The 12,917-nt window shown below is 35.3% G+C and overlaps 2 protein-coding genes across 5 annotated transcripts in view; one reads left to right on the top strand and one right to left on the bottom strand.

Moving 5' to 3' along the window:
- unc-5 (netrin receptor unc-5) overlaps positions 1–12,917 on the bottom strand; it is a 137,861-nt gene that overhangs the window by 18,158 nt on the left and 106,786 nt on the right. For 2 of the 3 annotated variants that reach the window (XM_081977066.1, XM_081977065.1), the window contains 3 exons: positions 3,730–3,906; positions 3,284–3,328; positions 1,827–2,015 (listed from right to left, as the gene is read on the bottom strand). In XM_081977066.1, the coding sequence (XP_081833192.1) occupies positions 1,827–2,015; positions 3,284–3,328; positions 3,730–3,906 (411 nt within the window). The remainder of the gene's footprint in view (positions 1–1,826; positions 2,016–3,283; positions 3,329–3,729; positions 3,907–12,917) is intronic. The other variant, XM_081977067.1, reaches the window with a different exon arrangement.
- On the top strand, positions 4,740–8,339 carry LOC145727488 (EH domain-containing protein 3-like). Of its 2 annotated transcripts, none has more exons than XM_081977071.1 (10): positions 4,740–4,981; positions 5,114–5,231; positions 5,292–5,462; positions 5,834–6,015; positions 6,280–6,407; positions 6,525–6,839; positions 6,891–7,008; positions 7,716–7,901; positions 7,952–8,164; positions 8,222–8,339. In XM_081977071.1, the coding sequence occupies exons 1-9, from the start codon at positions 4,799–4,801 to the stop codon at positions 8,162–8,164; spliced, it is 1,614 nt and encodes a 537-aa protein (XP_081833197.1). In that variant the 5' UTR covers positions 4,740–4,798; the 3' UTR covers positions 8,222–8,339. The 2 variants fall into 2 exon arrangements, with proteins under 2 accessions (XP_081833197.1, XP_081833196.1); XM_081977070.1 differs by having other exon boundaries at positions 7,952–8,146.

Here is a 12,917-nt window from a genome sequence, read left to right on the forward strand (position 1 = left end):
CCAGACAGAAACAATCTATGAATGTATTGTTAGATATTACATCATCGTATTTAGTGTTATTAAATGACTGCCATACTTAAAAACAAAACTTGTCATCAAAACCAATTGTCATGTTAATTAAATTAGTAAACGAGAGAACATACATAAGTTGTGTATCATTGAACAATCCACAAAATAATTCTTCTGAAAAGTCTTCAGCTAGAATACAGAAAAGATTATTCGAGCAATGAATTATTTTCTCTTTTGATCAATTTATAATTCGGTTTTTTCTTTACGGATATTCTGCTAATATTGAAAACTTCGATTTCCTGTTATTCGAGCCATAAATTGTGGATGACACAATGTAAGCACGCAAACGTTGTTCTTTCCAACAATAGCAAACGTTTTCTGATCTCTACTAAAAATAGTCGCCACGGGGTCGACAATAATTTTCATAAATGTGCAAATAGTGTAAATGCCGGGAATATCTCACGGATTTCACGTTTGCACCCCGTCGAGCTCACGGTACGACCTATCGACCTAGAGGACCCCAACGATCCCAACTTAATGTATACTGCCACGATTAAAGTCTTTTAATTATACTGTGACCTAAAAACTCTTTATCCCAAACATTTTGGTTTCACTGTAAATCCAGCTAAAGTAATTTATTTCAATTGTTACGTTATCAAGATTCAATATGGTAAACCTCAATATAAAATTCAGCTTTGGCCATGCTATATTGTTCATATTTCATACGAAACATCTCCGAAGCGGCGAATTTTTTCGGTCAGCCTTGTCCTGCTGTGACAAATCCCCTTTTGATTTATTCGCCATAAGAATTACGACTAATAGCGTTTTCCGATAAATACTGCATTGTTTTATGTGCCAATCCTGCCTCCCAGTATTGGATTTGTTGGCTTTGGTTTTCTTTATGCCCTTTTGGAGACAATAGATCTATTATGGTATCCGTGACTTGCCTTGATTACTGTTTGTCGGACCTTTGTCAAGCGGCAAACTAAATGTCACAGTGTTTGATGCAACAAGAGGCGGTAAAAAATATCAACGCGTGTACACACAACACGGGAAATGATAAATGCATTTTTGCCTCGTCGACATGTAACCACTTATCGTAAATATTCGACCGCCACTGCAACAAAACCGCTGTTAAATTCCCGTTACCGGCTCGGTGTGTTTTTTCCACTACATCAAAATCCTTTATTCATAACCAGTTTTTCACCCTGTAGGGGATTTCTTGGCGTGCTAACAGGGAAACGACGTTTCAGGCTTCTACATGGGTTATTTCAAATAATGAAAAAAGAACACTTTATTACTGAAGTAGAGGATACCTAAAATAACTGTACTGGCAGATTGAATAATTTTTGTCCTGGATTGTGCGGGTAATTTCTACTATTCTCTTGTAATATACCTGGGTTGATAGTGTTATTGAGGGACAAAAAAAAATCAAAAAGCAAAGTAACGTTTTTCCAGTTGGGCTTCATTTAAATTTCGAATGGGCCTGATGGCGTTTCATTGTCGAAACGCTGCTCTAAAGTGTATTCCGTTCCGTGCCAATAACTCTGTTTAATTTGTATTTAGTTTAGCGCCTACGCGCCGCTAGATTTAATTGTACCGACAAACACCGGCTGCATTTTTCCCAGCGCTAAGGCCATTTTTAGAGATGGATTTAACGAATAGTAAATAAATTTGAGATGACTGATGCCAACTTTGAAATCACGGCCGTCGGCTATATAAACAAACGAAAGTGATAAACAGAGGGTATTTTAATGTTGAATGACTTTTTCGGATATTTTTGAAACCCACTTGAAATTCAATTATCAATTACTTACCTTCAGTAATCCTAGTAAACTCTGTAGAACGGCACATACCGGATGAACACGCGTTACTTTGGATATCCTTTCCAGAACAGCTCTTCTTTGTGCCTCCTGTTCCAGGAATGCACTGTCTCTTTCTCGTTTTGATGCAATCTTCACTACACTCAGACCATTCAGACCAAGCAGACCAGTGTGATGGTTCAACTAAAGAATACAAAAAAAACTCCTTAAAGTATTTGCTCTACATTTAAAATTTGAAATATGCCGTCGGGTTGCAAGCAAAATTTTCAATTTGTATATGCATCTAAATGTCTTGAAATATAATAGAAACACTAAGAATTTCTTGAATGACTTAGTGGATTTTGCTGTAATGAGGTTGCTGGAAATGTGACCTGATGGCATAAGTATCTAAAATTTGAAAAAAAATTACTTAGTGGCTTTTGCTTGTAACCCGACGATGTGTTTATTGGAAGGTTTGGAAATTGAAACAAGCACTCAGTTATCTCCATCAGACAACGTTACAACTGTTATGTTATTAACAAGAAAACTGTTATTAGTGAGCTAGTGATGTGAGGTACTTTTTATTTCCTGAAAATACTAAAATTTCTAACTCTCTTATACTTTGTAATTATCTTTACTTAGTGTTTATTATTGACTATGTTTAAGTTGGCAGCTTTATGGGAAAAGCAAAGCCGAACAGTAATACATTTCGTTTATAAGTTGGAACTGCAGTGAAGTTTTGAATATTCATTTACATATGGCAATGAACATACATCAGCAATGATAGTTTTACTACTGTGATTTTAAATGCTTCAAACATTTTGATTGTTTTTACACGATTTGCCAAATATGTCAATATAATTCCTATGAAACCAAGTACAAAAATTAGCAGCTATCAGTTTAGTACAATAGCTATTCATTTAAATTGCTGTTCAAGTTATCAAGCAATAGATGATGATTTTCAAGCAGTTCTACTAGGTTACTTTATAGAGCAAATTAAATCAACACAACCTACAAATACTTAGAAATCTACTAAACATATTTACCTGGTGTTATGTGTAGTGAAAAGTGTTGGTAGACTGTCAATAAAAAAAATCAGTATAACGTTATGACATAAATCTGTGCCTAAATATAGTACCTACACTTGTACTTTATAAGTGATACGTAAAACATTAATTATTTTAATTATTAAGTAAAAATAAGCTGAGAAAAACAGCTACAATATTGAAAGCACTCCTGGACCAAAAACAAACGCAAATTTAAAAATCCTGTATTAAATTAAATACAGTAATTGGCACATTGACACAGATTTACTTTCAAACGTTATCTGTTAGAAACAGTTTGGCAATTACAGATTGGCAAACCTAAAACTTGCTTGAACGAAGCAGACTGTAATTGCCAAACTGCAAACGTTTACCTGAATTAGTGTGTATTCGTGTTAAAACCCAATGCAAAACCACACACAATCTTACCATTGTTATAATCATAGTCGTAGGCGGTATCCAGAACCAACTCTTCTACGTAAGCAGTGGACAACAAACATTAAAAGCAGATTGTTGATTTACGATTAGTTTTTTTAATTGCCCGACAAAAGAGCCTGGGAGTTTCTAAATGCTATTAAGGCGTTTAGAACCAATTTTTATCTAATCGCTCGGTCACGCCATACCCCCCGAAGTGGGTTTCTTCAAATTATGATAAACTAGTAGGATGGGTCTTAAAATGGAGGCTATAAATTTCCAGGGCAATCAATATTGCTTACTTAGTGTATCACACTTAAATTATAGTTCCTCTTTGATAAATTGTGCTTTAAGATAATTCATTGAATTTTAATAAAAACTCCAAAGCTCTTAATGCGGAAGGGATATTTAGTAACTAAGCCAGTTAGCTTAATGTAGCCTACAAATAACTACTACATTACCTTGTGGGCAAAGTACACAATCTTTTGTACGTTTGACTGCAGAACCATGACACGTCTGTCCTCCATTACTCGGTGAGGGATTGTTGCATACTCTGGTGCTCATTTTCCCGGTGGCCAAGACATCGCCAGGACATCTGCATTCAATCCAAGGTCCCCAAGCAGACCAACCGCCGTTCACTAAAATACGAATAAATAATTGCGGTTATCGACGACGTTGTCACAACAAATTTTGCATTTATGAAGAATAATTTCAGTGTCCAAAGAAAGAAATGAACCTGTCATAAAGAATCTCCGTTAATGCGGCTTAAGAATTTAATTTCACATCAGCGACCAGGTACGGTCGTTAATCTATATTTTTTTCGTTCTCTCAAAGGTTCATGCCAGCGAAGAGCTAAAAAATCAACAATTCTTTACCGCTTTCCTCATCGGTACAGAAGAAGATTTTCAGATTTATTACCTGCCATGGTATAATAGGAAAACAGAGTTCTCACCGTTGATTTTTACGGGCATAAATTATGAAGACGAAGATTACCCGCCCAGATTAAACGTTATGGCTTTAACACTAAAATTTCGTAATTTCCAATTAACATTTTACTTAAACGCTGTCGGATTATAATTGAAAAATAATTAATGGCTATGGCTGTACGGCGAGAAAATCGTTTAATAATAAGTTCAAGCTATCAATCAGATTTAAATATTGTTGTCTTGCGGGTCAGATAAGTGTTGGTTTTAAAATTGTATACCAAATTGATTAGACAACACCTCTACTTAATAACCCTTGCCAACAATTAGTTAGGTTTGGTCACGCTTTCTATGGGACGAGATATTTAAATATATCATTGTTACAACTTTATTATATCAAAAAGATATCTTAGTTCTTTCGTTATACTTACTTTACTTTGACTGTTGAGTGTTGCATTTCATTTTTCAGATTCATGAAATTATTTTGAATTTTAGTTATACTATATACGGGCACAAAACTACCAGTCATAAAATGACTTGTGTCAGGAAAACGTCATTAGTCAAAATGACTTTTTTTGCATATAAAAATTCATGACTGATAATAATTATGTTTAGTTGGCTTAACAAAATGCCAGATATTCATCCTGAAGTATACGGAAATGTGGTGGAAGGTTTGAAGAATATCTACAAGACTAAGTTGCTCCCCTTAGAACAGCATTACCTGTTCAACGAGTTTCATTCGCCTCCTTTAAGCGATGCGGATTTCGATGCTCAACCACTCATTCTTTTGGTAAGCAGTTTATAAACAGTTTTCGGCACGAAAAATAATGTTTTATACATCCAGAAAAGTTTCGGTAAAGCACCTGCAGAGATTATACGCGCCTGCCGCTTTAATTCGACCCATTTATCTTTCCCTTTTCAGGTTGGACAATACTCCACCGGAAAAACCACTTTCATAAGATATCTGCTGGAAAGGGACTTTCCTGGCATGCGAATAGGGCCGGAACCTACCACAGACAAATTTATTGCGGTAATGTATGGTGAATATAGGCGATTTTTATTTAGTTGCCAACGGACTTTAAGGTTTTCCGTGTTTTAAGGTGAAAAGGATGGAGTTATTCCCGGAAACGCTTTAGTTGTTGATCCGAAGAAACAGTTTAGACCGCTTGCAGCTTTTGGGAATGCTTTCCTAAATCGATTTCAGTGTTCGATGGTCAAGTCTCCAGTATTGAAAGGAATGACTATAATTGATACTCCAGGAATTTTGGCAGGTATTACTATGTAGTTTGTTCAGCCAAAAGCATAGTAACTTTAACTTCATTAAACTTGTTACAATTTTTTTTTATTTTGAAAATATATTATACATCATCGTCCTTTAACTGCATCGTCTAATTAAATTTTGTCATAAAAAATGTGGCACTAAGCCAACACCCAAAAATGTTGAGAAGCCCCGCTATTCTACGAGAAATAATTAACATTAAACTTGCTAAGTCAAAGGCATAGTTGCCAGTACATGGAAATAGTTTTCTTGAAAGTTCTTTATGAATTTGCGCGGGGGAGACCATTAAAGTGCCGACAGACAAAGGCGCTAAAACGGCTCCCGGATTTATGACAGTAGTGACTTTTCGGGAATGGTTTTCAGGCGAAAAACAGCGAATAGACCGGGGCTACGACTTTACCGGTGTCCTCGAATGGTTCGCCGAGAGGGTCGACCGGATTATTTTACTCTTTGATGCCCACAAGCTGGATATTTCCGACGAGTTCCGGCGCTCCATTGAAGCGCTCCGGGGCCACGACGATAAGATCCGCATTATACTTAACAAGGTATGATTTTTACGGTGGAGTTAGTCTGTTGAAATCGCTTAAGCTGTTTTTGTATTCGAAATGGAACTGGATTCACAGTCGTATCCAGATAATTGCCACAATGCTTTTTGATATATCCTCGTAGACTATTTCGTTTCCATTTGGAAAAACCACAAAAGCTTGGATGGTGGAATTCTTAGGTTTTGAAGTCTCGAATATACTATGATTATAAAATTTAAACAAATGTAAGTCATATTTGAAACAATTATGTAATACATGTTTCAGGCTGATATGATTGATCAACAACAACTGATGCGAGTATACGGTGCGTTAATGTGGTCTCTGGGCAAAGTATTACAAACCCCAGAAGTTGTCCGAGTGTTTATAGGCTCATTTTGGGACGAGCCATTAAGGTATCGATTTTTTACTAACCTTTAACCGGCATTAATTATTTTACTGCTAAATTCGAAACGAATAAATGATTGATGCCCGCAACGCCCCTTCGACATTTAATTAATCCAAATTTTCAGATTTGACATGAACAGGAAATTGTTCGAGGACGAAACGCAGGATTTGTTCAGGGACTTTCAAAGCCTACCAAAGAATTCCGCTTTGCGGAAACTGAACGATTTGATTAAGAGAAGTAGGTTGGCAAAGGTGCACGCCCTGGTAATATCCGAGCTGAAGAAGGAAATGCCAGTTTTTGGCAAAGATAGTAAAAAAAAAGATTTGATTAAAAACTTGGAGAACGTGTACGAAAAAATTCAGAAAGAACAACAAATATCTGCCAGTGACTTTCCCGATATAAGCAGAATGCAGGAGGCTCTCAGCAAATACGATTTCAGGTAAGTGTAACAAGTTTTTGCTGCTGGATATCTCCTGTTCAAAAATTCTAGCAAGTTTCACTCGCATAAACCCAAACTGCTTGAAGAGGTGGACCAAATGCTTGCGGAAGATATTGCCAAATTGATGGCGATGGTCCCCCACGACACTAGTCCGCCAAGTTTCCTGGAGGTAAGTGTTCATTAAGTTCAAGTGCAACAATAGCGTTTCGGCGACGACAAGAGAATATTAATTGCGTTTGTTAATATTTCCACGTCGTTACGCTTGAGGGGCCCCTCAAATCTGCACGGTATTCAAGTGTTTCTAAATCGGAAATTAAAATCGACGTGGGTTGCACAGTGGCGTGCTACTATTAATAATAATGGTCTGTTAATGGAACTCGATGATTTTTTACAATGGTCATCCTGAATTTGTTTTTGACATTATTATTGAGCCACAGGTTTGCTCCCCGTACTTCTAATGAAGCCAAGAATTAACGGAGGAACAAAGGCTAGGTATTTACTATAACCAAAGTTTTGCAATATCTTATGGTGATCTGTTTTAATAGACGCTTTTCTATATCAAGTGACCTCAATAGTGCCTGCGTATAATATTTTGTCCCTAAAAGAAACTTAATTAAAACATTATAGCAAACTTCCTTTTGATCTTATTTTTAGGGGAATGGAATTATTAACTGGCCGAATTAAATTCGACTTAATTTTGTTAAAATTACAAAATGAAATTCTTTGCAACTTAAAACGTAAATATTTCTCCGGGTTTTCACGTTCCCTACTGCACATTCCGAGATTAACTCTGTTTAAGTATTTCACTGACCGCATTCTGGGGCTGCCCATTAATAAATCATCGAATATTTAAGCCGCCCTCACTGCATTCCCCAGGTACGTGGTGGAGCATTTGAAAACGTGGAGGACAAACTGACCCCTTTCGGATATAAATGCGGCGAGGGTTGCAACGCCGGCTTTGGGGAACCGGAGTGGATAGTCAACAAGGAACGGTCGTCATACGATGCCCTGTTTGAAAGCCTCGGTCCGGTTGATGAGAAATTGTCTGGAGCGGCTGTTAAGGTATCCTTTAAGGAAGTTTTGGAATAGTTTTTCCTTTAGCGAGTTTTCAGGCGGAATTTATGAAATCCAAACTACCAAATTCGGTATTGGCAAAAATATGGAAACTCTCAGATGTCGACAGAGATGGCTTTCTGGATAGAGACGAGTTTGCACTTGGAATGCATTTAATTAATGTGAAACTCAAGGGAGGAGATATACCCTTACAGTTGCCAGAACACTTGGTACCTCCTAAGAAAAAAGACAAAGTACATACCGTCCGCTAAGTACAAATTGATTTAAAATGTATCTTAATTTACGGACGAAACTAATTTTTATTGCAGTGGATCACTCAGGGATTGTATCAGGAAGAGAGTTAACAAAACGTGATGGTTTCCATGTTTCAAATTCAACAATGACCAATATTGTAGATATGTATGATATACACTTGATTATGATATCTACGTGTAGTTTTTTGTGTGGACATCCTGTATTAACTTTTCTGTCTTCGGTTTGTACATATTACAGTTTCGGCAGTTGGACCTATAGGATTTGTTGCGACCTGCTTGAGTTATTCCCTCCTCACTGCTGTCTTTGAGGTAGTTTTCCTGAAGAAACTATTATTGTCCTGTTATTTAGACTAGTTCTTATTAATTTACTGTTTGTTTTCTGTCTGTTGAAACAGAATCTGTAGCAGTCTTCATATCTTCGATGGGCCTTGGAGAGTAGCTTATTTAAATCATCCAGATTTCTCTGTTCTTATTTCCCTGATTGATAGAGATATTGACATTCATTTTGGTGAAAAATTTGTCAAATTTTGCTGATGTACCCTACCTACAAGCTTTTCCAGTGAATTAAGCATAGAAGAAGAAAGTATAAAAGGTGATGTCTGGCTCAAGGTTCTGGTTATTTTTGGAAGACCCTTACTTATTGCCATAAATTTGATACCCTCTGAATATTCTGCACAAGTTAAAGTTAGTTTTTACATAGTTAAAATAAGTGTATGGAACATGTAAGAGAATGTTGAATATATAGAAGCTCGACTAATTATTGTTGTATTTTGTATGTAGCCTGTGTCATTTATCCTTTCACCAGCACATCACGAATTTCATTTAGCATTTCGTATCTATTGGTAATATTATATTACTCTATACTCTATGATTTCTAAAACGTTGACCACATTATATTCCCTACTGGTTCGATTTTTATTATCGAAAACCCTTTTTAAATTTTTTTTATACCTAATTCATGTGGAACCTGCCATATTTAATTAGTTATATCTAGTGATGCCCCAAGGTTAATTTTCTCCACGTAGAATTGACGAAAAACGATAAATTGACGAGAATTTTCTTTTACAAAATATTACTTTCAAAAAATTTTGAATTTTTTTATTTGAAGGTTTTGAATACATGTTTGTATTTTACTACAATAAAACATGAAATTAAAAGCATATGTCGTATGTTTTTGCAACTGTTAGTGCACGCACAAATAACTTGAAAACTGCATATTTAGATTACATTAATTTTATTAACAAAATAATCACAAATTAATGAAAAGGATGGAAGTTTTGGTTCTTATGAGACTTCGAAAATATCATCCATTAATCTCCTTTAAAGAAGCAATTTTAAATATTTACTTAGATTTTAAATTTCGAGAGAATTCAAGTCAGGAGATCTGTGGCTTTGAATTTGAAAATCTACTATGTCATACATATTTTAGTATCGCACTGCATATTTTATATTTTCTCTCAAAAATTCAAAAATACCTTTTGGAGTGTTTTCTCCAATCTCTATTTTATGATAAAAAGAGTATTGAGAAAGTATTGCAAAACAATGATCTAAACCTAAACAAAGACAAACTTTGTAAGGAACATGTGTGACAGTTGGTCACAAGATTTTAATCACACCTCCTGATAAAGTGGTCACGTGATCAACTGTTAAATGACGTCACATCCGTTTTGGCACACTGAGACATGTCACTTGTTATGCCCCATCTTTGTCTAGAGTATTAGACTGTGGTATAGAGCATTGACTTACTTTAAGATTCCTCTGTACAATTTTCATTCTTTCACACCTGTATACCTACTAAATGTAATGAACCGACTTTTTGATGGTGGGATTTGACAGATTGCACAAAGAATTTTTGACACTTAATTAGTGAAAACCCATATTTCTAAAAAGCATTTAACTGATTTTAATATCCAAGCAGATGCGCAAAGAGAATAAAACACAGATGTTTTAAATTTTACGTTAAATATGCATACCTACATAAAACAGATGAAGAGCTGAAACCGTACAATGATTTACACTGCAATTAAGTTCCGCAAAGGTATAAAATTTGTAAACCCCGTTAAAACACCCATAATTGTTTTATTAAATGTTATGGGGTAATAAAGTTGTACGTAATATAAAAGAATCTGCAATAAAAACCAGCCATAATGACCTGACATTATCGTCACCTATTACGGCCTATTTTATCACGTACTTATTACGCACTAGTACCGTTAGATTAGCAACAGTCAAATGGAAAAATTGAAGGATTTAGTCTATTTTGGGACATTTTTCTGACAGATCATTACTCCTCATTTCCTCTCTTTTAGAGAAAACGCTAATCAACACTGAAAACCACTCGAGACCTCTCGTCTCTTCCCTAATTGTGTGCACCTTTTGCCGCTCTCAAAGACACACGTGGATACCTTAAGCCAGTGGCGTGCTTATTAATTTCCCGTTCGATTTACAATCAGGATCTGTTCCAGTATTGACGCCACTGGGACCACTGTTGGGTTCTTTCATTGACTTTCGGCTTGGGGATGGCTATTTTTAAAAATAATTAGTTTCGGAAGCTCAGTCACCAAGCTTGTCGAGGAAACACCACTCTAGAACCCACATGAGTATTTTTGGCCGATTTGTTCACGCCAGAGAAACTTCAAGACAAATTATGAATGTTGCCTTTGCAATTATAAGGGACCGTTAGCGTTTTTCCTGCTAATGGCGCGGGCATACACTAAGAATGTTTAAAGGTAGTTTATGTTTTTTAAAAAACCGTCATCAAGCCGTTTTATGTTGCTGTATAAACCGGTAGTTCGCTTGAACATTAAGAGAGATTATAGCCTTGCAGAATTTTAAAGAGCATAATTTATTTGTGCTTTTAATCGCTTACAACTGTGCCCAATGACAATAATCACATTTTTCAAATTACTCGGTTTCAACAACAATTTTCGCAAAAATTAACGCTACCGCCCAAAGTAAGCCACTGGATGGATCAGCTTTCATTTTTAGTATTAAACGGTTTTTTTTTAGGGTAATTACTCAACAGTGAGGGTAAAAATGTTTAAGATAAAAAGTAAAAAATTAGGGATTTAAGAAAAAAGAGAAAAATGACGGTGGGTTAGAGTAATATGGGGATGGAGCATCTGTAAGTTTCAGTGTTTCACTTGAGTGCAATTTCTAATTTCATTTAGCAATGGAATGATATTACCAGAAAAAAAATCAGTACTTAGTTATCTCAGTTTGACAGGACCATGAGACATTGATTGTCCCAATGATTCTATGATAACTATGTGTATGAGATGTAATTATGTGTTTGACCAATGGTTAGATTTAATGTTCACAACGCCTCCTATACTAGAAAGCCTAGAAACTGCTTGTCAAACATTTTTATATGACCGAATTAGTGATTGCTGCTAGTACCAAAACAATATTGGTTTGAATTGAATTTGTAGAGTTTTGAGTAATTTTATACTCTTACGACGACATAAAAACTATAGCTAGTAAAATGCGGACGGAAGAAGCACATGATAGAAAGAAATGGAAAACATTGAAAGAGGCCTACATCCTGTAGTGGATGGATAACTGCTGAGGAAGAAGACGGAAGAGCAGACAAGCGTAGATTAATTTAAGAGCCTCTCTGGTCTCAACCAGTTTGACTTTTAATTACATTTACTAAGTTGCTACAAGATTTCCATACCACCATACACAAGCAGTTTATTAAAGGATATAAATTCTCTCAACACCAAATTCAAGCATTTAGGACATCTATGTACCGTATTGTACAGTTTTAGGCTATCTGAACTGTAAATGACTAAGACACACATAAACCTAATGTATTTCAATATGACGTGTCTGAAATTCTGAATTCTCTGAGTTTTCTTAGTATTTTTCAATACTAGTAAACACAGAACTACCAAATACTTAGGAAATCCAAAGAAAATAAAAATATTTTATTTTTTAATAGAGCTTTGCTGCTTTTGTCTGCAAATAAAAACCCAGTTTTCAGGCATTATTTAAAGTTGGTGTTTGACATAATAAAACTCATTATGTACATTGTTACTATCTATAATAATACAACATTAGAATCAATTTGTAATAGATGAAATTGGTTGGATTGCGGTTAGTAGATACAAATTTCCAGTTTCTTTACCCATTTTTCTAAAGTCTATCAAATACAAGATTACAGTGACGTCAAAAGTCGAATTGAACGATCTGTTTACATTAGTTTTGCAACCAAGCAAATCAAATCAATCTCAGAAGCAGTATTATGGGCTAGGTTAGGTTAGTTACTTATTGTAACTTCTATTTTATGTAACTCACTTTCTTAGCCAAAAGATGCATAAATTTGCTAACTGGTTAAATAGCTACTTTATGATTGGTAAAGAAGAAATTTAGGTACTTTGAAAAACACCAAAACCTTCACAAAATGGACTTCAGTCTCACTGCATTAGATTAAAGACCCATTTTTACCAAGCCAGTATTGCAATCTTCCAAAACTGAAATTCAGATTGTTGCGTAAGACATTTTTAGAATTTTTCACAAAACAAATACTTGTGCAGAAACGGTACCTAATAAATCAGCAAGACAATTTTTTTTTAAATTTTCAGGTTTTCTAAGAAACATTTACGATGCAAATTCAGTTCAATTTCTGAGATAGTATTCCGTCATGTACCACTTAAATAATGCTTCAACATATACCTATAAATTATCGTTCTGGAAACTTGAAGTGAGCATTTTCTGTTACATATATGCATATAAATAGGTACATTTT

This window comes from Ips typographus, linkage group LG4 (assembly GCF_016097725.1).
Source record: "Ips typographus isolate SLU linkage group LG4, UJ_Ityp_2.0, whole genome shotgun sequence".
NCBI lineage: Eukaryota > Metazoa > Arthropoda > Insecta > Coleoptera > Curculionidae > Ips > Ips typographus.